This window comes from Peromyscus maniculatus, chromosome 16 (assembly GCF_049852395.1).
Source record: "Peromyscus maniculatus bairdii isolate BWxNUB_F1_BW_parent chromosome 16, HU_Pman_BW_mat_3.1, whole genome shotgun sequence".
Taxonomy (NCBI): domain Eukaryota; kingdom Metazoa; phylum Chordata; class Mammalia; order Rodentia; family Cricetidae; genus Peromyscus; species Peromyscus maniculatus.
This window is the reverse complement of record NC_134867.1, coordinates 21,246,025-21,271,255: the sequence shown is the minus strand read 5'-3', so window position 1 is coordinate 21,271,255 and position 25,231 is coordinate 21,246,025. Positions and strand designations below refer to the sequence as shown.

Below are 25,231 nucleotides of genomic sequence, written 5' to 3'. Positions count from 1 at the left end.
GCTCGGGGTCTATCATCTCCCTGGCCGCGTGGTTTTTGCTCAGTTTATAATAGCAAGCATACCACTCCTGTGGCATGGACCGCAGTTTCAACCAGAAAGTGCTTGGTTATCCCCATAATAGTTATTCCACTACTGCCCCGGTGGACACATCTTGCCTACAGGATTAATATTATGGTTTGTATGGTCCACAGCTGGGTGAGTGTGTTGATGCCTTTTCTCTTCTAACAGCCTGTATAGCATCTTACAAAACTATGAAAGCTAGTGAGCAAAAAAGGAAGATTCCAGCCTGATTTCTCTGTATCTTAAATCCAAGGTATGTGGTCTTTGTTCTGGTGGTCAATAAAGAGAAAAGGCAGCACCTATTTTGTTCTAGGAGCTTCTGGAGCCTCCCTGGGGAACAGTTCATAAGGAAGCGTCCCACACCTGGCACTAGGATTTTTTGCTGAATGACCTCTAGGGTCTATGTGCAGAGTTATCTAGCCAGGCATTGCCCTGTCTCGCTTCTAATTTTATTTTTGTTACATTTTTAGTTGGTTTGCACCATCTGTCACTCACTTTAGCCCAGCCGTACTTGTTTTCTGGCCTTCCCTGTGCATCTCCTCCTTTGTATCAACTCTTCCTTCTGTCAATACACTCTCCTTCCCGCTAACTCCTTCACTTGAAACTCCATGCAAATGTCATCTCTTCAATGAGTTCCCCTTGATCACTCCATGCAAAATTAGAGTACCTGTACAGTACTCTAAACCTTCCTTCAGCCTTACCTATTTTAATTTTGTCATGTAACTTCTTAACCCTCAGCCACCTGTCACTTAATGACAAGTATATGTTTGGGGACACATATAGATGGTCAAGTTCATCACACCAGGAACATCATAAAGTGTATTCACAAACTGATGTGGCATGGTATTCCTAAGCAATGTCACCTTACAGGACAGTGTTTGTATGCATGATATAATTTTAGTGCAGACTTCGTTTCTATGAGACTCATTATTGCATTGATTTTTCTGTTTGTCATACACTTTTTAATATCTGCTTCAATAAAATAAAGCATCCACTCAAGAGAACAGAGAGGGTTTTTTTTTTCCACCCACTGATGTAATCACAAGGGCCTGGAACTTTTGTCACTCAGTTGATACTTTGTAGTAAACAAAGATGAAAAGAAAGTTGAGAAAATCTTCAAAAAGTAAACAAAAAAGCAATAAAATGGAAAAGACTGGGAAGAAAACATGAAGATCCAACAGGGTCACATCCAAATAAATCTTCCAGCAGAAAAGTACTGGGGTGGAATTTATCAGAAAAAAATTTTCAAGAAATTATTCACTACTTTCAATTCTAAATAATGAGTATCCATAGCATGGAGCTCACAAAATGTCAAGAACTTTGGATCTACACCAAAATATGTCATTGTGAAATCTTAGATCATGGCAGAACCAAAGGAAAAATCCCCCCTCCCAAGAAAAAATTCTAGAAGAAAAAAAGTTTTCCTAAAGTTAGGAATCTCACAGAGCCCAACTTCTCAGCAATAACCAACACTGCTAGAAACATAAGTACAGTTGGGAGGGGTACCATCCTGTGGCAACCTCTTCAAATCCTGAAATAATGTTCTTTCTACTTCAGAGCCTTACACCAAGCTTCACTAAGGATGAGGCTCCTTTTCATTATCTTATGGGGTGAATTAAATATATCAGCACATCTAACATAACAAACAAGTAGCTTTCCCTTCAAGCACTACCTTTAGTAAGCAAATGCCATTTCCCTATTTTACCTAGAAAGTGAAGAATCTCTTTTACTGCATCAATTTTCCTGCAAACTAAGAATGGATGACACACCCTCAGCCTGATCACACCTACCTTCCTGCACTGCATGCACATAAGGAAAAGGAAACTAAATGGTGAGGTGGAACATGGCTGTGATCTCAGCACCTGAGAGAATGGAACAAAAGGATGAGGAATTAAGAGCCAGTGTGAGCTACAGGGGTGGAGGCTGCTTTCCTCGGCTGTGAAGAAGGGTGGGTATTCAGGGATAGAGGAGGACAAGGAAGATGTCTGCAGCATGTTTAAGAACTGTCTTTGGTCAAAACTGGTATCCACATCTTTAGCTGTGGCTGTAAGAATTCAGATCATATTAACACTTTTCACATCCTCAAGTACTGGAAGTGTTCTGGTCTCGAGCAACTTCTGTATAAACATGCACTTGGGAAGTAATTGCAGGACTTTCACTAAATTTCTGCTGTTCCCTTGAGATTTAAAATTTGGGCTGTTCCCTTGAGATGGCTCCTCCTCTTCCTTCTTAAAGTTCTAAATGTCAGAATAACTTCAGAATGTTCCTTGATAAAAACAAAAAATACCCCCATTTTGCTGATGCCTTTTCTGTTGCTGGGGTCCTAAGTGTTTGCTTCTTGAATGGTAGGTGAGCAGGCCTCACCTCACAGGAACTACGCACAGTTGGTAAGTTTACCCCAGCACTGGGGGCCACTGAGATGATTCTGCAGGAAAACCATCATTTTGAATTTTTCCCACTGAAAGATTAGTAGAAGGTCAGAAAACAAGTTAGTTAAGGTCCTCCTAACACTTCCCTTGGGAGAGAAGACTTTCCTGGCAAGGGAACATCATCCCAGATAGATTGGCAGTTCCTTGGGGCAATGTCGTAACTCAGTCTTTGCATCTTTTGTCTTAGACTAAGACAGACCATACAGTTTTCAACTTAAAAAAAAAAAAGGAAAGGAAGAAAAAAAAGAAAGAGAGAGAGAAGGAAAGAGAAAGAAAAAAGATTAACCCATACCAACGCTATTCCTGGGCACAACAGTGTGTTTTAAGAAGTAATCATGGTAGATGGAGAAATCAGGAATGTAAACTATATTAATAGAGAACACAATTTTGAAGGCACAATCCTGAAAACATTCTTTTCAAATAAGTGACATGAATCTTTGGGTTGAAAAGCAGCACAAAACCAGAACGGGTCAGCTGAAACTACTATGGATGAGTACCTTCTGTGAAGGGCACTGGCTAGGTGCTGTCATATCAGAACCCAGAGCACAGAGCAAACACTCACTAAATATTGTTTAATGAATAAATATGATATCATGGCTGAAAAGAAATAAAGGAATACAGTCATTTTATCTTCTGTTAAAATGATTCAACTATTTTTTAATTTGTTCTAACTATAGAGCTAAGGAAAACATTTCTTATGCAGCTGTAAATAATTCATGTAGAGTTCTGCCCCAAAGTCATAGCTTAATCCTGCCAGGGGTAGGGAATAGAACGCAAGTTATTCTTTCTCTTGTGACCTGAGCTCTTATTTCCTTGCTCTGTGCTATGTAGGTCTGCGATACCAGGGAAGCTTGAATATATGTGCACAACATCTTGTTCACTCCAGGAAAATGAACTTAGTTAGTTTAATACTTTATGGTGGCCTATTAGCGATGAACTATTTCTCAGAGATAGTTCACTCTAGTTCTATGGGTGCTTCCCCAGCGATGTGAAAATAAAATATTTTAAAAAGAAAAGCATTTGAACGGTAGGAGAATTGTCAAATAACACAAATGGAGGAACCATTAGATATCTGTGGCAATGCACTCTCTCAAGTAGGAATTCGTTCAGTTTGGTTCCATCAATATTTATCTGTAGGCATGCTATATGCTGGGCAACATAACCAGCACTGCAGATACGAGATAGAAAGGGATGTAGATTGTGAAGTGTTTCGGTCTTTTTCTAAAACCAGCCTGGATGAAGTCTGTTTTAGTTTGCTTCAGTTGCTATGATAAACGTATCCAAGACAGGAATTCAGGGCAGGAGCCTAAAGACAGAAACTGAAACAGAGGAATGCTCCCTACTAGCTTGCTCTTCACAGCTTGTTCAGGTTGCTTCTTATACCACCCAAAAGCTGCCCAGGGGTGGTTCTACCCACTGTGGGCTGGACCTTCCTGCATCGGTCGTCAGTTTTAACCTACAGCAAAATTTTATGAAGGCAATTCTTCAGTAGAGGTTCCCTCTTCCCAAGTGACTCTAGTCTGTGCCAATTGGTGAAAACTAACCAACACAAAATCTCTTCTATTTTGAAGATTTGAATTCATCCGTTCATTATTCAATACCTAGTTAGCATCTACTAAGTGCCTATTTTCCCTATACATTTATACTGGGAACATAATAACAAATCCTTCTGGTCAGAGAACTCACAGATGTCTACAAGGAATTTCATAAATTACAGTGCCCTGGGTTCAGGTACTAGGGAAAGAAACCACGTCTTCTAAGCATTATTGGAGAGTAAGACCTCAGCATTCCAAACGCCCCCAGCCTCACACCCAATCCCTGCTCTTGCTTCCTGTATCTCTTCGCTGTATTTTTCTTTTATCCACTTCTCCCCATCGAACATCACTGCTCTATACCAGCTTTGAGAAGTATCTGGTGCATGGTAGGGCTTGAGTAGCCAAGGCATAAACGAACAAAAGGCAAAAATTCTGCTTTTACCAATGAGATCAAGACTAGTCTATGATTGTGCAACTCTTACGTTACGTGTCTCAGCTTCACAGGCAGTTGTGAAGGCTTAAGCCACACTCTTGCTAAAGTCACTAGTCCACCTGGGGGAGGGTTACAGAACTGATCCTGTGAGCTCCTTCGTTTAAGAGGAGCAGGACATTGCAGAGAAGGCCTGCTTTCAGTCTAGTTAGAAGGAAAACCATCTAGAAATCCAGCTACAGGAACACGACTGCTTAGGGGTGTGGAAGGAAATCTTTAGTTTGTTTAGAGTTCCTGCCCTTGCTTGGTGAGACTTGATGTTTCCTGCATTTGAAAGTTTATAAAAGGTTTAGATTTATTCTCTAGTGGGACCAAGGCCAAACTCCTGATGAAAATCCCTCTCTACTCAGTACCAAGAAATGTCTTTTAAATGAGTCCTGTGAGCTGTCTCAAGGGTTGGTGGATCTGCACCCCAAAATTTTTACTCGGACCCAGGGCGTCCCCAGGAGAATCGTCCTGGGTCAGGGCTGAGGCGGGAACAGGGAACAGACAGTGCACAGCTTCAGTACAGCATCCGGGGCGGGGCGGGACGGGGCGGGGTCCTACCCGGGAGCTCTGGAGCTGGTGACTGTGGGGTTCAGATAGTATGGTGTGCAAGATGCTCTGGGTCCGCAGCAGCGTCCTGCGTTTGCAGTTCACCGTCCGCCGCGTCCCTCAAACTGTCTCGAGCTGGCCGGGATGGGGTGCCCGGGTCGCGGGCCACTCCTGTAGCTCCAGCAGCCAGAACCCCAGCGGCTCTGAGCCCACAGGTTAGGGTAGGGCAAGGCTGGGAGGGAGGGGGCTGCAAGAGGGCGGGCCAGGGGCTCGGGCTAGAGGAGTCCAGGCTTGCAAATGCACTAGGCTTCTGGTCCTGCCTGTCGCTTTTGCTGCAGGGAAGGTTCACAGGATCCCTGCCCAGTACAAGCCTTCGCAATTCGACAAGAAAATCCTGCTGTGGACCGGGCGTTTCAAATCCATAGACGAGATCCCGCCCCTGGTACCGTAAGTGTGAAAAGGGGGTCTTGGCCTGGGTTTCGCCATGGGGAGACACAGTGTCCAACCAGTGTGCTTGCTGGCCAGGGGCAAGGCATCCGTGGTGCTGCAGAGTTCTTCACACTAACACAGTCATGGGCAGTTTACAACACTCCCCCAATGAGGGTAAATGTCAAGGTGCTTGACTGGACAGTAGGAAGTTGGGATTATCGAGGGCACGAGCTAAATGAAAACCTAGGAGTCTATCGGGCAGTTCCCAGCCTTATAGACACGGGTTCCTGGAGGGCTCTGAGTAGGCTGAGCAGTGGAGTACTGTGATGGTTAGCATCAACGTGACAGACAGGCTACAGAATTGCGGAAAGGACATTTCTGAGCATGTCTGTGAGGTATTACTACATTAGGTTAACTGAGGTAGGAAGGAAGACCCACCGGTGGTGGGGTGTGTGTTGGGGGTGGGGCGGTTCCTGGACAGAATAAAAAAAAGCCGAGCACAAGCATTCATCACTCTGGACTTCCAGTGGGTATATGTATGGCCGCCTCAGCTACAAACGCCATGCTTTACCCCCACGATAGCCTACATCCTCGATCTACCCACACCACACCACAATGACAGCCTGTGAACCAAAGGAAACACATGCTTAATTTGCCTTTGTCAAGGTACTTTGTTAAAGCAATGGAAAGTCATTCAAATGCTTAAGCTAAACTAGAACCTGGGTGGTGGTGGCTGGGGTGACAGAGACAGGGGCCAGTGTCAGGGGATGGTTCCCTACTGCTCCATTGACAAGGAAAGAGTCCCAGATAGGACTATTTGGCGACTGGAGAGTAGAGGTTTCCTGGCGCTGGGAAGCTAGGCAACTTCAGCAAGGTTGGTCTCATCATAAATAGCTTAAGAGGAAAAACGTGTGCTGGAAAAATGCACAATACCCAGTAATTCATTGTGAAGCATTTCCTTGCTCTTTGAGAAATAGTTAAAAAAAATAAAACGTGAAATTTTGAAACCAACTTAAATATATTTTCTTATATTAAAAACAAATTTTACTTTCCCTGACATTTGTTGACTCCAAACTGCTGAAAACATGAGTCTCAGAAAAATTTCAGGTCAAGTTCTACTTGTTAAAATTTAATATTTTAGAGTCAAATAAAATGTAGAAAGAATATAAGTAGAACAAGAAATAAAATTCCACCCTCAGTCAGTTCGAGTTTTGATATCTATCATTATACTAAATTAAGAAGTAAAGAATCTGCAATGTTGCAAATTAATTTCCAAGAGACCCTATTTCCATATTGCATCATCACAGCCGAATATAGGAAAGATCCACTTTATAGAAATAATTTAATTCCCCCAGAATCATAGTCCACAGAAGTAACATACATAGGGGCATTTGACAACGAGTGAGATACTTCTAAAAGCACTGTAATTTTGAGCTCAGAGTATTTGTGTACTTTTCATTTTATTATTTTCTATAATTTTTTAGAGCTTTGCTATTTAGGAGGGACACTCTGTTAAGATGTTAAGCTTGCAATGTAAGGAATATTCTTCTCTATGATTTTAATAGACAAATAATTAACAGGAGACCTGAAGTTTTTGCACTGTACACTGATTCTATTTATAGTAACTGTGTTTTTTCTTTTGTTTTTAATTGCTAAACTAACTCTGTATGCCAGATCACAGCTAGATAAGGTTAAAATGATTAGCTCTTTTAGCCAGCAACAAATACAACCTAATAATGTCTCCCTGGACACTAATTGAACCTGTTTGCAACTGACATTTTAAGCTTAATTCTGCCTAAAGTATAATGACAACAAGGTATTGTGGGTTTTTTTGTGATTTTTTTTTCAAATAATCAGAGTTAAAGTTTTCCTTTTCAAGAGAAATTTAACATGTCCTTATTAATTTTTAAAAATGTAACTACATTATAACTAATCATATATAAACTTTATACTAGATAAGAGAGCCACTCATTATTTTCAAGAGTCAAGAACCTTATGCATATTGATAAATTGTCACTTAATTATCATTGTAAATTGGTCAAGTTTTGTTTCAATATAAAAGCACCCAAAGCTTGATTCCCATTGTAACAGTTTTTATTGCTAAAATCTAAGGTAATTAATTATACTACACTTGCATGTAACTAGTCTCTTTGGAGAATAAGATAGATAGGACAGGACAGGAAGAAACTGAGAGGTTCTTAAAGAAAGTGTGGGAAAGGGTTTTAAGTATAAGCTGTTCCAAATGGCTTCAATTCTTTTATCCCAGATAAGAAATAACAAACCACAGTCCAACACATTGCTAATGTTTTTACCTTGATCAATTAGAAACCAAATATATTATACTGGTTTTATAGTATCTGCCTTTAGTTTAAGACTGAAATCTGAACAAATGTGTACTAATTTGAAATTGCTAAGACAAATGGGCTAGCGTTTGGTGTAGTCTTTTAGGACTATGGTTTGCATTTGGGGAAATATTTGGGCTATTCAAGGAATAAATCATTATTTATCATGCTCATCAGAAAACTGGATCGCTTTAGAATTAACAAATACTAAAATATCAGCAAATTTAAAGATAATTAACGAAATGCACATTCCGGTTTAGGCCTGAAATGGTAGATGCTGCCAGAAACAAAGCTCGGGTGAAAGCTTGTTACATAATGATCGGGCTCACAATCGTTGCCTGCTTTGCCGTGATTGCATCGGCCAAAAGGGTGAGTGTCTCCCTAGAGCAAACACCCCGTGGTGGTGGGCAGGGGAGGAGGCGCAGGGGCAGACCACTTGTCTACCTTCTGGAGGCCCAGGGTTCAGTCCAACCCTACAGGGTTGGGGGACAGAAACAAGACTAGTTTTAAGAAATGTGATGGACCTTGTTCTGAACTGAGGGATGGATGATGCTTTACGAACAAATTCATCTTTGGATCCTGGTTCCACCCACATGCATATGAGAGACACAAATCTGTTCATGAAAAAATTGGATTCAAAATTAATTGTTCAAGAAGTTTTTTTTCCACTTGTAAAATAACAAAGAATAGTTTAAAATCTGTGTAAGAACTCTGTTGTGTGACTGTAAAGCGGACTAGCTCATTCTCTAAATCATTGCGTAAGTAGCGGTTGCACAGACTTAGGAGACAGAAGTGTGCAGTTGGAAGGGACTGTTGGCGTGGAGAATGAGCTGCTCTTTGCCATCCTCCATGCACACTTTCTATTTAATATCTATAAAGAGAAGTGGGGCGATGACCATTTCACATTCTGTGCTCTGCCCCTGAGCCTCCTGTCTCTGCACCCTCTGGACCATTTTTATTTTTATTTCTTTCTTTTTTAACCATGAGCAGCTCCAACAATGCTGACAGATGCTCCAAGAACCTCCACCTGGGGGTTGTCTCTAGACACACTCTACTTCAGTGTGTCCCCTGTGCCTGGGCTGGGGAAGCCTGATCTCAGTGTCCTCCCTTCTGGGTGTATTTAGGCAGCCGTCATTCCATCCATGGCTCCTCCTTCTTTTGGGGTGGCAGGCATTCATCAGAATTCACTGCCTGGATTTTTTAAGTTTCATCTATGTATACAATGTGATCGTATTCACCATCTGGAATCTTCCTTTTCACTCTGAACCCCTTCTCATTCCCACCTAGCCAGTGGCTACACTGTTAGTGAAGATGACACCCTCATCCTCAGAGGGGAAACTTCAGAACCATGCTTACTGGGCTGAGTACTCAAAAGTGAACAAAGAAATCTCAACCATCTCATTTTTAGCCTCTCCTGGATAACTGCTTGCCAAATTCTCTGGTTTCTAAAAACCTTTTAATGGAAACTATATTCCCTTTTTTTTTTTTTGTTTGTTTTGTTGAGACTGGGTTTCTCTGTGTAGTCCTGACTGTTCAGGAACTTACTCTGTAGGCCAGGCTAGCCCCAAACTCTGAGATGTCTGCCTCTGCTTCCCAAGTGCTGGGATTAAAGGTGTGTATCGCCGCTGCCTGGTATATATTCTCTTCTAAATGATGAACCCTGGGGTTGCTTGTTTTGTTTAATCAAATAAATGACCCCCTTCTACCAGTTTCTCAGGCAGGTGAAAGGACTTACTTCACACCTCTCCTGCCTCCTTCAGCTTCCCATTCACAGCTGCACAGTGAAGACCCCAATCCCGCACTCACTCCTTTGTATAAGTAGTTAAAGTTCCAACCCACAGCTGTGATGGCTAGTGTTTTCCCAAATGCCCTCTGGCTGAAACCATTCTGATCCAGCCTGGCATCTCTCTCCCATCCTTTGCCAGCACAAGCCTTGAGTTACACTCATTTCTAGTACCTGAGGTTCTCCTTTTTGGGCTTCAGTGTTTGAAGATACTTTTATCTGATATGTTTTACCCAACACACATGTCTATTTGAACTAAGAGAGGTGACAGTGGATTCCTGGTATGAACTATCCAGTTGAGTAGAAGTCAAGCATCTTGCGTGATTTTTTTTTTACACTGTAACACTAAGCCATTTTGAGGGGTGGGGATATTATCTGTGAGAGTTGCTTAAGGTACCTTTTCCTCCTTTTCACTTTACAAAGGCTTTTCCATGTATCTAGCAATGATGTAAGTTCTTCTAAATAGCCCAGCTGTGTTGTGTTTTGTTTTCAGGCTGTAGAACGACATGAATCCTTAACAAGCTGGAATCTGGCAAAGAAAGCCAAGTGGCGTGAAGAAGCTGCATTGGCTGCACAGGCTAAGGCTAAATGATGCTCTAAGTGTCAAAAACACTCACTCAGACGCCATTTCTATCATTAGCAACAATAAAAGATTGATACAATATTTGTTCTGGTTTTATTTTGGTAACAAAAACATTAAGATCTTTTTAATGTTTTAGTAAACATTTACTAACACCCATTAAAAAAACACTGCACAAAAGTATAACTATCTTGGTAGATTTCCACACAGCAAACAGAAGGCCAAGGGACCCTAGCCTGCTGGAGCACATGGCTCTGGCAGGCCTTTCACCTCTTCCCCTTTCCCTGTGCCTTGCTAAAAACCACTAGATTGCATTCCTAAAGCTAGCTGCCATGGTCTGTTCCCTTATTTGGCCACATCCTCCTCCTGAGGCTGACTACCAAGGTCCAGCCATCAAAAGCCCCCTTTGGTTCACCTAATTAACTTGTTTTTTTTTTTTTGTTGTTGTTGTTGTTTTTTGTTTGTTTGGTTTGGTTTTTTTTTTGGTTTGTTTTTTTGTTTTTGTTTTTTTTCGAGACAGGGTTTCTCTGTGTAGCTTTGTGCCTTTCCTGGAACTCACTTGGTAGCCCAGGCTGGCCTCGAACTCACAGAGATCCGCCTGGCTCTGCCTCCCAAGTGCTGGGATTAAAGGCGTGCGCCACTTGTTCAATCAACATTAAACACCTCGTCCTAACACGAGTTTCCCCCTTTACCTTTATAGACCTTCATTCACCTATGGGCCACATCTGTCTCCCTCTATCCAGAGGCAGTCCTTTGTCCTCCAGGACAAATATCCCTGCACCCTTTTTCCTTGCCCCCTTCCCCTTCTCCCTGTCCCCTATCTCCTTTGCCACCGCATCCTAGCCCATTCTAACACAGATCTCCCCCTTTCCTCCTCTTAAAAATCACACCTGCAAGGTCATTTGCTGCTGTTTTTCTGCCCGAGTCAGAAAGCAGCCACTTTAACTTTTCTTTCCCACTTACTAAAGGATCTCTGGTCTTTGGGTGTTTTTTGTGCCAAGTCCGGGGGTCCAGGAGAAAGCCCCTGCTGTTGGGGGGCAGTGTCCTTCAAAAGGAAGCCCCAAGTGAGTGAGGTCCTGAGTGAATTTGTTGACATAGAAACAGCCATGAGGCAGATCCAAGTCCTTGGACCCATGGGAAATTAGCAAAGCTGTTCTCCATATGGGCTGGGCTTGAAGTTGGGAAAATCATCTTTTTCTGATCCAAGTGCCAGTGTTTACAGAGGACTGATCAGTGTGTACAAACACCAGCATCTGCAGCTTCCTTCTCCCGGATGTTTACAGTCTGCGACAGCTTGTCAACAGACACCTCCGATGGAGACTAGCTAACCTCTCCCTGCTGTACCTAACAAACAGGGTGTGGTGGTGGTGGTAATACCATTCCTCCAGTGTGCACACTGCACCTGACAATTGCTGTAATTAATGAGGCAATTCCAGGTACATTATTTGGTAATTAAAAGGTTTATTTCAGGGGTAACTTACAACCAATAAGGGGTCAATTACAGGATCCGGGAGAGGTAAGGTACAGTCCAGCGCAGTGCTCTGGGAACTCTGACTTGGTCTGCAAATCCAGCCTCCAGGACCATGAGGAGCTAAGAGAGTGAACACATAGGCATCTTGGGTTTTAAGGGGCTCCCTCTTGGCCACACCCCGGGGGCAGGTCATAGGCAGGTGTGGCAGTTACCTGCTGCCACACTAGGGGCAGTGTTTCAAGGTCAAAGCTGGAACAGCTACCCACTACACCTGACCCCAGCTTTTCTGCAAATGTGCCTGTCCTTTCTTCCTTCCCTTGCTGCTAGAGTCAGGTTTCCAGATCCAAATTCCAAGGACTACAGCCCTGGTAGGCTCGCTGCTCAAAATAAAATAATCAACAGAACTTCAGAACTCTACTCTCTCGCAACTCAGAACCCCTAAAAGGTGACCATCGTTCTGCATTTCATTGTTGACTAGTTTTACCTGGTTTTCAACAAGTAAAGATGGGATCACAGAGTATGTGGTTGATGTATGGACTCTTACCATTACATTATGATGTTCATGCACAAAGTGTATACTTACATTCCCCCTTTTATTGCTAACTTTCATCAATCAGTGGTACCCTGTGCATGTAACCCATGCACCGTGGTGACTGAGGTAGTATTCCCATGAAGGGAAAGCTAGTCTGGGCTGTAGTGTGAGACCTTGTCTCTAAACCAAGAAACAAACAAACAAAAAAAACCCCGCATACTAATTCTCAACCCAAGGTCTCTAGTATTTGGTACCTGAATAGTCCCTTTAGTTATGCTTTCACTAGTTGGCAATTAAGTAACAGATCTGAAAAGTCTAAGAATTATTCCAGAGTTTATTTCATTGATGAAGTATTAAAATAGTAATTAGAAAAGCAATTTTAAAAACAGAAAAGGAGCCAGGCAGTGAAGGCGCACGCCTTTAATCTCAGTATTTGGGAGAGGCAGAGGCAGGTGGATCTCTGAGTTTGAGGCTAGCCTGGTCTACAGAGCGAGTTCTAGGACAGTTAGGACTACACAGAGAAACCCTATTTCAAAAAAAAAAGGAAAGTGTCAATAGTCTTCAAACTTCTTAAAAATTATGTACCTCGCCCTCACATGTTCCTTATTTAGCATTTACCTTTTAATCATGTTTCTTTTAGCTTTACAAACTACTTTCTTAGAAAAAATATAGAATGTCTTAATAAATATGCTTGAGGGGGCAGTATAGGGAAAAATACAAAAAATAAAAATAAAAAAAAAAACACCAAACAATACTCGGAAAAAAAAAAAACTAAAAAAGTAAAGGCAGAAACTTAAATAAATGAAGGCACACAAATCAATGTAACCAAATTATCTGAGAATAAATGAGATAAAAGAAAAACAAGACGCAAGAAAAAAAGTATTAGAAATGGCAAGTGAGGCAGAAGCCTACCTCCCAGACTGTTAAGAGAATATGGTGGACTGGTACTGGTGCACTTCCTGCTTCGTGCCAAGATGAAGGATCAAGGACTCAATGTGTACTCTAGCCTAAAACACCAGAGGAAAATGTGGACAGACAGTAAATATTGTGTCAGTCATTTGTAAAACCAAAGGGACTGAAGAATGCCCCAATTCTCTTCCTAGAGAGTTTAAAGATGGCCAGCACGACAGGGAACCCCTGAAATCTGAGCTAAAAGCCAAGACGGGGAGAGCTCATGACAGAACACAGTAGGCAGGCATACGGGGATATGGTTTCAGACTCAGCGGTTCCTCTTGTCTTCAGCCAAGTTGAGCAGGTGTAATTACTACCCAAGCCATCAAAATAACCCCTGAAGGACAAGAGAAACCAATCCCTAGGACTCACCTGTGGCTGAGTCAGTCACCCTTATAATTCACAGGCTATGGGAGATGCTCAGACCAGCACTGCCCCTACAAAGTTTAAACAAGCTTGTAAAAAACAATTGGATGGGTTTTTTGCCCATGTAACTTCATTGCAGGCTGTGTGGCGTGGCGGCTGTTAAGAACCAGTGCTGCAGTAACTCCAGGGGCAGTCATCCTTACTATCATGATTTCATTGCTCTGGGATATGTACCAGAAGGGCTCAACTCCATCAGCCGTCAGACACACACGGGTCAAAACAAAACGAAATACCATCTCCTTCACTGGAATGGCTATTAACAAACAGAAAACAAAATAACAAATGCTGGTTAGGATGTGCAAAAGAGAGCCTGTACATACTACCAATGGGAGTAAAATTAGTAAGGCCAGTCTGGAGAAAAGTGTGCAACTTTTAAACAAAAACAAAAACAAAAACAAAAACAAAACAAAAAAAAAAAAAACTACCACATGGGACTTGTCCACTTTGCCTGACAATTTTTCTATTTTCAATAGTCTTTGTGAGGTGTACACTACTGTGGTGGTATAAATAAGATGTCCATTGTAATTCTGGCATTGAAATACTTGGTCCCAAGTTGGTGGTTGTTTGGGAAGCACAAGAGGTATGGCCTTGCTGGAGGAAGTGTGTGTCTTCCTTCTGTGAGTTGACCGGACCACAGTGCTTTATCATGGCAGTAGAAAAGCGTCTAGTATAGCTACCCACTGTGCTTATGAGGCACCACTTATACACCTTCACCTCATTAAAAAAATCACTGTGACTGCTGATGTAACTGATTTAGCATCCTGCTATTTGCTCTATTTTTTGGGGGGAGGGCCCCCCTTTCTTCTCTTTTTTCTACCTAGTTTTGAATTAACTATTCTTTATGATTCTTGTTTTATAAAATGAATAGACTATTAACTGTTGCATCTGTTTTTATTCCATTGAGTATATACAATCTTAGCAATAATAATGAAAATAAACACACATAATAAATGCAACTGCAAAACAGTATTTTATTGTGTTTAGTAGAGTGTAACATTTCATAATATTGCATAATGCTCAAATGTTTGTTTGTTTGTTTAGTTAAGTGAGAATCCCTCATCTCACCTCACTTTCCAGTCAGGAGACAGCAGCCTTTTAGGGCCTTACTATACTGGCTCCTAACAGCATGTCACATTTCAGACAACAGCAGTGCTAGGTCCTGAAATGAATACGAGTTCATTTTATTTCACAGTATCACAATAAGCAACCAGTAGGTTACTGAATTTAGAACACTAACAAAAATTCACACATTTTTACGTTTACTTTTTCCATAATACTCCTTTATAAAAGAAGAAAAACTATAAAAGCAGAGGTAATAAATTCTTTAGTTCTTCACCCTGTGAGCCAATCTTCAGCTGCAAACAGGTTTCAGGAACCAAATGAGAAGCTATTTCTGTGCCATGAGATTTACTTTAAAAACAAAAAGCAAAACAAAAAATACCCTGTTTCAGTGCTACCAGTAAGTGACAAAAGACATTAAAAATTAAGAACACTAAAAATGAGGTTAGAATAACCATTCAACTTAAAACTTGCAGCAAAAACTAAACAAACAAACAGTAAGGACCTAGGCCAGTGTATCAAGTGTTTATAAAACAAGTGAGCGTGATTGCATAGTTCAACCAGTAGAAATTCAAGTTCAATTAAATTAAATGGGCCAATTTAATTAAATGGACTCTTTCAACTCTTTTTCTTGGTATCTACATTAATGTCGAATACATTCCCTAAAACACATTTTACTTTTTTTTGGCAAGGTATCTATCATATGTGTGTGTCATAAATCTCAGAACAGCATCCAATTAAGTTGTGTCACAAGGGACAGTATTATGATGATGAAAACAAATTTTGGGGCATTTTAAATGGCACACTTACAAAGTTATCTCTTATTCTTGGTTCAACAAAAGAGAGTTAGACCTTAAAGTAGAACCAAGTGCCCTTCACATGCAAATCTAATCATATTACACAAGATACAGATCCAAGAAATTAAATGTATATTTAAATATTCAAAATATGATCAAGTTCTGTGCTTAGAAAAACAATATTTGTCCCACTGGTACTTTCTAAAATCTCCTTTGATAGGTCATTCAGTGTCTGCAAATATTTTATATATATATAATGCATATATATATGTATGTGTATATGTACACACACACATAATTTCTTCTATAAGAACTATTTTTTTTTTTTTTGGAAGATTTGCCTAAGAGATTTGTTATAGTGACTACTGGGTCCTCAAAGCAGGCACAACTGGCTAGGTTTGAAGTATGCTGCATCAACAAGTTCAACTAACTGATTACAAAGAATCGAATACCCTGTCATCTTATACTTAGAAACATTGGCACCATAAGACAGTGTTTATTTGATAAATTCACCCACCAACTTGGTAATCTTCCTATCACTACCCTGTTTCTTTGAATGTACACATGTAAAAGGAAAACCTTTATACTTAACTCTTTAACTTCCATTACAATAAAAAGGGCAGACACAATCCTCTACTTCATGTTACAGAAGGACCGACAGGTGCAGTCAGCACTATGGAAACCATTTAAACCTACATTTTATGGTTGTAGGCTTTAAGTGTCTTGCCACAAGCTTAGGTTCATGATATACAGTTTACAAAGTGTACTACGATTTAAAAGTACTCCTATATACACATTCCTTAGGTCACATGCCTCTGATTTCCAGCAGAAACATTACAAATGCTATCATCAATGAAATCTTTCTTTACAGAATAGACTATGAATCATATCAAAATTGTTTTAGTTCCCATCTTAAAAGAGTTATAAATTAGGTTTTACATAAGCATTCTTAAGTATGTAACTGGATATATCCATAACCTACATATAACTATAAACCAAAAAACTGAATTTGATAATCACACATCTGCTTAGAAAATTCTACCAAGCACAGTTCTATGGGGATAACGCATACATGTGTAAATAAATAAATTTTTCTATCAAAACCTTTTAGACTTCCATATTTCAAGAGACTTTTTGCTATTAACTCATAAAACACAAATTAGACTGACCAATCTGATACAAAGGTCATCTACCATAAAGTTCATAATAAATAGCAGTATGACCTGCTGTGTATTACCAAAAGGAAATATTCCTAATATGGACTTCTACACATTAAATAATCCTTAGCAGTTTTCCTTAGTATCACTCATTTAGTAGAAACATTAAAATGTATTTAACAAAATTTAGTACATGACAAGGTGATTTCTTCAGGATATTTTTGTCATTCAAGTACTCAAATTCACAACTATACAGAGAATAAAATGTTTCAAAATCTTCTGAAAACTCAGAGAAAATAATTAGTTTTAGGTATGTAGCTACTTTAGATTCATGATCACCTCTCTGTCATGATCCTCTTTAAAATGAGGAGTGAAAATAAACATTACTTCTAAAAGGATAGCATATCTGGATAATATATAAAATATACTAGAATAATAGTATTTTATGTGAACAAGACAAATATTTAAGTGTTTTATAGGTATATAATGTGATCAAATGAACAGTTCTCTCTTCATAACTGCCACATTTTAACCATGAGTACACTATTTCTTCTATTTTATAAATAAATTTTGCAAGTCTTCTGGTGCAACCGTTTGAAGTATAACCTACAGCACAGTGATTTATAATCTAAAGCAGAGTCTATTACATTCTAATTCAGCTCTTCTATGACTTCATGCTCCTGAAGCTTCTTTTTATTTTGATGTTTGCTTCAGGACAGAGGTAGATTTTAAAGCCTGGACATTGTCAGACTTCCCGCCAAAATTCAATTATCAGTATTCACAACACTGCTACTGTGCAGTTTTCAAGAATACTTGAAAAGTTTAGAACCATTACATAATACCAAGCCCTCCTTTTCAAGCGTGAGTGAAATAATTGCATAATGTATATTCACAAAGAGATATAAAAATCCAAACAACACAAGACAAACACAGCTACATCAAAATGAACAACCACAACAACAAACAGAAATCTATAAAGAAAGGGTGCATCTGATCTGAATGAAAGCTTTTGTTTCATTTTTGCTTTTTAAAAGTGCATCCATTTTTTTCTTTTCCGTATTATATAAAAACATTTCTACCAGCACTGGTAACGTGGAAGAGATACCAGGAGCTGGCCATTTCAGTCGGTCATTGTCACTACCCGTTAGAGGTGAAATCCTTCCATTGGTGCCTCCTGCTGCTGAAATACAAACTGTTGCTGGTTTTCATCCACCTGTGGTACAATGCTGGGATCATCATCTTCTACACCAAAATAGTGTTCAATCAGATCAAAAGCCTTTTGATAAATTTCCTGATTTTCATGACTTTGCAGAAACTCAATTTTATCCAAGCCTATCATAAAAAGAATACATACAAGAAACAAATTATTATTAGGGTTTCAGTATATATTATATGAATTTAACAAATCAATAGCATTCATTCACTCCACTAAGACTGAGAGATTTTTTTAAATTTATTTTTTGCACAAATCAGTGACTTCACACTTATGCTTTATTCTTTAAGAATGAAGAGTACAGTGGACTAGGGATATAGCTCAGTTGTTAAGAATGCTTGACTACCACATAGGAAACCCTAGATTCAAACACCCTTAGTGCATAAAAGCAGGCAGGTGGTACATGCCTGTAACCTAGCACTGGGAGGTATAGGCAACAGGATCAGAAGTTTAAGATCATCTTTGACTACAAAAAGAGTTCTAGGACAGCTCATGGTTAATAAAAAACAGTCTTTCTAAAGAATAAATAAATAAATAAACAAACAAACAAACAAACACTGGGGTTTTGTAAAAGTACAGGGAAGTACAATGTGATAAAAGACACACATTGGGGAGGAAGGTTACAAGCACCACCAGCCTGCTGTGTTCTTGACTAAGACAAGTTGGATTATCTGCACTTGAGTTACAAAAGTCTAGAGCAACTCCACAGACCCCTTCCAGAACAACTATGCTAAACAATGAGCAGAAAAAACAAAACAAATGCACAAACTAAAACACATCGAACCAGAGAGTTTGGGCATGAAATTCATGCAAACTGTATTAGAATCCATGATACTTCACAACAAAATACCATATATGGTTGTTACAGAATGTCCTAAAAGACCAATCTAAAAAGAAGCGTGAGAAAAAACTTTATTCTGAAAGGATGAAAGAAACGTGTAGCATCCTATTTTATTGCTTTCAGAAAAAAATTCTACACAGATCTGAGTGACGCTAGAATATTTTCCATTCAAAGACCAATGACTTTGGACCAACCAGATGACTCAGCAGGTGAAGGTGCTTGCCATACACACCTGGCAGCACGGGTTAGAATCCTGTAGCCCCCTGGGAAATGGAAGCAAGAAGTGACTCCACAAAGCTATCTTCTGATACTCACATGTGCACTATGAACTCATGTCCACAAATCACCCTAATAATAAAAACATTTCTAAATGTTTAAAATGTAGGGTAAGGAATAAACAAAGCAGTCACCATCTCTACATACAAGCACAGAACACCCCAAACTCCAGTATAATCTGGGATTAAAAAGACTGTTAATAAGAAAATACTGGCTTTTTAACTTAATTTTTTTATTTCTGTATATGTGTGTGAGCAACCTTGACTTTCTATGCACCACATGCATGCAGAAACCTAAGGAGGACCGGATCTTCAGGTCACCTGACTGAGGTCACAGGAGATGGTGACCTGCCAAGTGTGACTACTGGAACAAAATCTGGGTCCTATGCTAGCACAGTGTGCTGGCTGGATTGTGTCACCACGACACAACCTATCTGAGAGGAGAGAAACCATAACTGAAAAAATGCCTCCATGACATCAGGCCGTGGAGGTCTGAGCATTTTCTTAATTAGGGATTGATATGAGAGGGCCCATCCACTGTGGGTGTTGCCACCCCTGGGCAGGTGACCCTGAAATGTGTAAGAAACAGGCTGAGCAAGCCCATGGGGAGCAAACCAGTAAGCAGAACTCAATGACATCTTCTATATTTTGAAATAAGAGTAATATATGGCCAGCCTGGGCTACCAAGTGAGTCCCAGGAAAGGCGCAAAGCTACACAGAGAAACCCTGTCTCGAAAAACCAAAAGAGTAATATATCTCAGGCTTTGTTTAAGAATTCCAAGTAAAAGCTTAAATCAGTGTACAAAAAAAAGGGGTGGGGGGAGAGACTTACTAGAGAATAGTGAATATTCCTATTAATCTTTTAAAAATCAAGCCTGGTGACCTGAATTCAACCCATGAAGTTGTCCTCTAACCTCCACAAAAATGCCATGGCATACGAGCCAATGGACCCAGCCTGTACACACAATAACAAGTAAAATTAAAAAAAAAAAAAAATCACCACTGTGAAAACAGTAAAGTACAGAACTAAATAAAGTACAATAAATAGTCAATTGTGCTTAGGAAATACACTAATACAAGAGAAACAGCACTTTCTTTTTTAATAATTTATTCTTACTTTATGTGCCTGCATGTATGTCTATGTGAGGGAGTTAGATCCACCGGAACCTGAGTCACAGAGTTGTGAGCTGCTATACGGGTGCTGGGAATTGAACCACTTCAATTCTGGAAGAGCAGCCAGTGCTATTAACCATTGAGCCATCTGTCTAGCCTAAAATAGCACTTTCCATACAACATAAACCAAGAAATTAACATAAAAGCAATTTAGTGAGATCACTTTACACAAGCCAATAAAAGGAAATACCAAGTTATAGAGGTCCTTCCATACACACATAATTGACACTGTCAATTAAAAGCCCTTAGGCAAAGGGAATGAAAAGATAAACAATGTGTGCCTATGATTCAGCATTTACATTCCTGAAAATTTATCTGGACATACTGATTCAGCTGGATATGACAGTCAATGCTTCTAATCACAACTCCCAGGAAATGGAGGTGAAGGCCAGCCTGGGCTACACAGTGAGTTCTAGGCCTGTTTCAGCTACACAGTTGACAGCTGGCATCCAAAAAAAAAAAAAAAAAAAAAACACCAAACCAAGCCAAAAACTGCTACCAATAAATAGAAGAAGTAAATTTACAAGCAGAAAGATGATTGCTTTGACTTTTTTAAAGCACTAAATAATTTGGAAACTAATAAGTATGTGACTAAAACTACTAAAATAGTGCTTAAACTACACTTACACATCTATTCAATACCTTATACATCTATGCAATCATGGAGAAATGTACTACACACATTACTTAAATCAATGTAAAGTGCTTGTACAAAAGGGAAATATAAAAAGGAAGGTAGATACGGGAAGTTAAACAGTAAAAAGAAAATGAAGAAGAATTGCTACAATACGAGGTATGGGGAACTATTTTAAATATTTTTCAAATATTATACTGCTTTTATAACGAAAAAAAAAGCCATAAAGAATGGGGGAGGGTGGAGGTACAGAAGGCGGACAGCCACTTAGGGCAGATAGTTAAGAATGAACTAAAATTAAACGTTCACCTGCCTACTCACCATATGCTTCTTCAATGAGTGCACAGTAGGGATTGACACCCACTCCACTCTGCTTAGATTCTTGTTCTCCAAGACGTAAAATGTTTTCAAGTCCATTCAAAGCCACTTGAACTATTTTGGAGTCCATGACCGTCAAAAGGTCACAAAGTGGTTTAATGCAGCCCAAGGTTACCAAATACCTTCACAGAGATGTTAAGGAGAGATGGGGGAGGGAGGGTTTAAAACTGTGTATCATAGTAACACAGGACCAGAATGAAATGTTACAACCAGTAATCAAAGTGTTTCTATACACACTTTTTGTTGTTGTCCTTTTTGAGTCAGGGTCTCACAGGTAGCCCTGGCTGGCCTGGAACATACTATGTAAATCAGTCTGGCCTTGAACTCACAGATTTAACTGCCTCTGCCTCCTGAGTGCTGGGATTACAGACAGGGCTATTGTCACCATACCTGGCTTAAACTCATCAAGTTTTTTATTTACACTGCAATCTTTAAACTGTTTTCTCCTGTTCTCTTGTTTCACATAATTAGCAATAATGGCATTACAAATATGACAAAATGTCCACACAGACCAACACTTAGATGATTTTGCAGAGGAGGGTTAGGAATAGTAGGATCCACCCGTTTCTTTTTTAAAAGTGAGACTGTGTTCTCTCTCTCCTTCCCTCCTCCCTCTTGGTTTATTCGTTGGGAAGGTACAAATGGAGAAGGAAAGGGAACACCCAAATTCAATTTCAAAAGATTTCTTACAACAGCAATCATAGCCAATGCTCTGAAGCATACATTATTATTTCAGAAATGCAAAAGACCACAAAGAAGAAAATAGATGATCCTGGTAAATGTTAAGAAGTGCTGTTCGATGGGCAGCGGTGGCGGCGCACACCTTTAATCCCAGCACTGGGGAGGCAGAGCCCGGAGGATCTCCGAGTTCAAGGCCAGCCTGGGCTACAGAATGAGTTCCAGGACAGGCTCCAAAGCTACACAAAGAAACCCTGTCTAAAAAAAAATACTGTTTACAGAAATATCGCTTAATTTCCTAATGCATTATTATTACCTTTACTATTACCTACTTTGCACTTCTTATATAAATGAAGCGATATTTTTTTTTCACTTGGCAAAGAGTTCATATGAACCACAAAGGGTTCTACCTGTTTTTAACAGGCTTTGGAGCCAGACTGTATGGTTTCAAATGCTAATTCCACTTTTAATTAGTTATGTAACTTTGAGCAACTTCTCTCTACCTCGGTTTCCCAACAGGAAGTATGTTACAAAAGTTTCTGCTCCTTTGAAAAAGGAGTGTGTGTGTGTGTGTGTGTGAGAGAGAGAGCGTGGGGGGAGCAGGGTGGCTGAGCACCTGCTGTGCAAGGGTTCCCTGGGTTCATTCTTGGAACCCACAATGAGAAAACTGATCCTACAGTGTCATCCTCTGGCTTCCACACATGCACTGTGACACACACCCACACATTAAAAAAAGAAGGTATGTACTCAATTTCCAAGTAACAGAACAAAAACATTTGAGTGAATAATATCTCATAGGTATGAGGTTAAATGAAATAAAATATATAAAAAATACCTGGTGTAGCTAAATTGACTTAGCTACCAGAGCAATAACTGGCAACAATAAGCACAGCTATTGTGGTAAGCATGCTGAATCTAATCTGAGATTAAAACATTTTCTTCCCGTATATGTGTCTACTTTCAGCTTAACACAGATAAAAATAACAGGAGCAATTAAACAAGACACAACAAAGCAAAGTCTGTTTTATTACTGCTTATATTTATGACATGATATAAAGGAAATACTAATTAAAATAAGGGAGAACAGAAAAGGAGCAGGCACAGATGCTATCTCTATACACAGACATGAAGAAGGTTGGCAGTATATGTGAAGGTTCTGAAAGACAACTGGTCTACCAAGACACAGTGGCACATTTATAATCTCAGCACTTGGGAGCCTGGCCAAGGAAATAATGAAAAGTTGTTACAAAATGAAAGGTGAATAATGAAAATAACTGTTAGCATGATAAAGTTACATTTTTCCCCTCTGAAGGGCACTGTGGCACACATCTTTATTCACAACAATCAGGAGATAAAAGCCAATAGATCTGAGTTCAAGGCCAGTCTGGTCTACATGTAAATTCTAGACAAGCCAGAGCAACATAGTGAGATCCTGTCTCAATATACATACATACATACATATATACATATATACATACATACTCATACACACATACATGTATGTACACATATATTTTCAAATATTGTACTATTTTTATAAGAAAAACGTATGCCACTGAAAAAGGCACACAACAGTGAGAACTAGTCTCTAAAAACAAGAAGTTTGTTTCTCATTTGGTGGATTTAAAATCCTTTGCTTTGCTAAGATAGTATCATAATTTATCATTTTATAAATTTTTAAGAGTTATATATTTAATAGAAAATATTTCTTAAATAGTTTAATGGGAGGATTTTTAAGAATGAGAAGATTATGTAGAGAAATTAAGTTTATTTGAGGTACAAAGTCTATCTTTGCTATAGAAGTAAAAAAGATGGCCGGTGGTGGTGGTGCACGCCTTTAATCCCAACACTCGGGAGGCAGAGCCAGGCAGATCTCTGTGAGTTCAAGGCCAGCCTGGGCTACCAAGTGAGTCCCAGGAAAGGAGCAAAGCTACACAGAGAAACCCTGTCTCGAAAAACCAAAAAAAAAAAAAAAAAAAAAAAAAAAAAAAAAGAAGTAAAAAAGATGGAAGATATACAATACACCGAGACTGGAATCAAGACTTGAAAATGACAGTTACAAACGACAGCAGTACCTCATTCTAACTGAGACCTCAATGTTTAGTAAGCACTGCGCTGAGCACATCAAGTGCACACACTGCACTTTTCATATGGTTACTGAATTCATTAACAAGAAGAAACTCGACTAGAAAGGTTAAATGATTCTGTCAAAACTGATCCTGTGACAAGTTTTACCGAGGGACAGGACTTGACCGGGACTTGGCCAGGCTTACTTAAAGTCATGTACCAACTATGAGTGCAGTCAGTAATATACATAATAAAAGCCACAGCTAATAAAACACGGTATAGAAGGAAAAAGACAAGTCGTGCATTAAAGCACTACACTATGTACCAGCAAGACAACCACCAATGAAGAGAACACCACTAAACAAATGCATATTTTAATTTTACTTTAAACAAGTTGATAGTCACATGTCTAATTTCTATATAATAGTTAATTTTATGATTTTAATGCTTAAAACAAATCTAATGCTCATGACAGTGTATTTCTGCAAATCAACAAATTCTTCCCATCTGAATTTCTAATCTCTGCCAAGGAAGATGGAGTTAACTTTCACTTAAGTAAAAATGAGAGAAACCAGAGGAAAGAGACAACAAATGCTGTCGTCTCGTGTTACTGCATACCAAACAGACATAAAGATGCTAGTTTCATCCATCAATGAAAAACATGTTTTATTTCAAACTGTCTGATTCACATTTAAAGACAGTGTTAAAGAATCTGAATCCACCTGATTTGCTCTGGAGTGCCTCCCGATGTGGCATTAGTTATGGCCCATGCGGCTTCTTTTCTGGTACGAAATTCTGCTTTCTGGAGAACCTCAATCAAAACCGGGAAAATACTTGCATCTATGACAGCCTAAGGAAAAGGATCCGACAAAATTAGTGCAGCGCTGAAATCAAGAGGCTTTCTGTGAGAGCAGGCCGAGGACGGCTCAGCAGTACAGGCAACTGTTGCTCTTAGCAGAGGACCTGGGTGTGGTTCACGGCAGCCACATCGGGTGGCTCTCAATGACCTGTCCCTCCTGTTCCAGGGAACCCGACACCTTGGCTGCCACGGGCACCTGTACACGGTGTGCTTTACAGACACATGATTTTTTTACATCTTAAGATGTGAGAGGTATTAGAAAGATTCTGTTTGTAATCTGTCAACACTTTAACTGATTTCTTTTGTAAAAATAAATGAGACTTTTTAAAGAATGGAGAATGTGTCAGTAAAATACAAACATCAAAAGTGATAAACTGTAGGCATGTGACTAACCAAATGGTTAAGTATCCTTTGGCTCAAGAAAGCTGACAGAACCTAATAAACACCGAAAGCCAACAGAAAGATGATTCCTGATATTTCAAACTGATGGAAACCCTGCCCAGACAGGGTCTCCCATACTGCCCATTCTGGCCTCAAA

The 25,231-nt window shown here is 39.6% G+C and overlaps 2 protein-coding genes across 4 annotated transcripts in view; one reads left to right on the top strand and one right to left on the bottom strand.

The window, feature by feature from the left end:
• Nucleotides 1-5,052: 5,052 nt before the first annotated feature.
• Fam162b (family with sequence similarity 162 member B) lies at nt 5,053-10,266 on the top strand. The gene is made up of 4 exons (XM_006991391.3): nt 5,053-5,263; nt 5,387-5,495; nt 8,080-8,188; nt 10,096-10,266. Exons 1-4 carry the CDS (start codon nt 5,101-5,103, stop codon nt 10,192-10,194), a joined length of 480 nt encoding a protein of 159 aa, XP_006991453.3. The 5' UTR covers nt 5,053-5,100; the 3' UTR covers nt 10,195-10,266.
• Nucleotides 10,267-14,584: 4,318 nt separating this feature from the next.
• Kpna5 (karyopherin subunit alpha 5) overlaps nt 14,585-25,231 on the bottom strand; it is a 68,588-nt gene continuing 57,941 nt past the window's right edge. For 2 of the 3 annotated variants that reach the window (XM_076552466.1, XM_042262078.2), the window contains exons 12-14: nt 24,557-24,684; nt 21,033-21,211; nt 14,585-17,907 (exon numbers count right to left, since the gene is read on the bottom strand). In XM_076552466.1, coding sequence (XP_076408581.1) covers nt 17,720-17,907; nt 21,033-21,211; nt 24,557-24,684 — 495 coding nt within the window. In that variant the 3' untranslated portion in view covers nt 14,585-17,719. Of the gene's footprint in view, nt 17,908-21,032; nt 21,212-22,760; nt 22,985-24,556; nt 24,685-25,231 lie in introns of those variants that run through there. The other variant, XM_042262083.2, reaches the window with a different exon arrangement.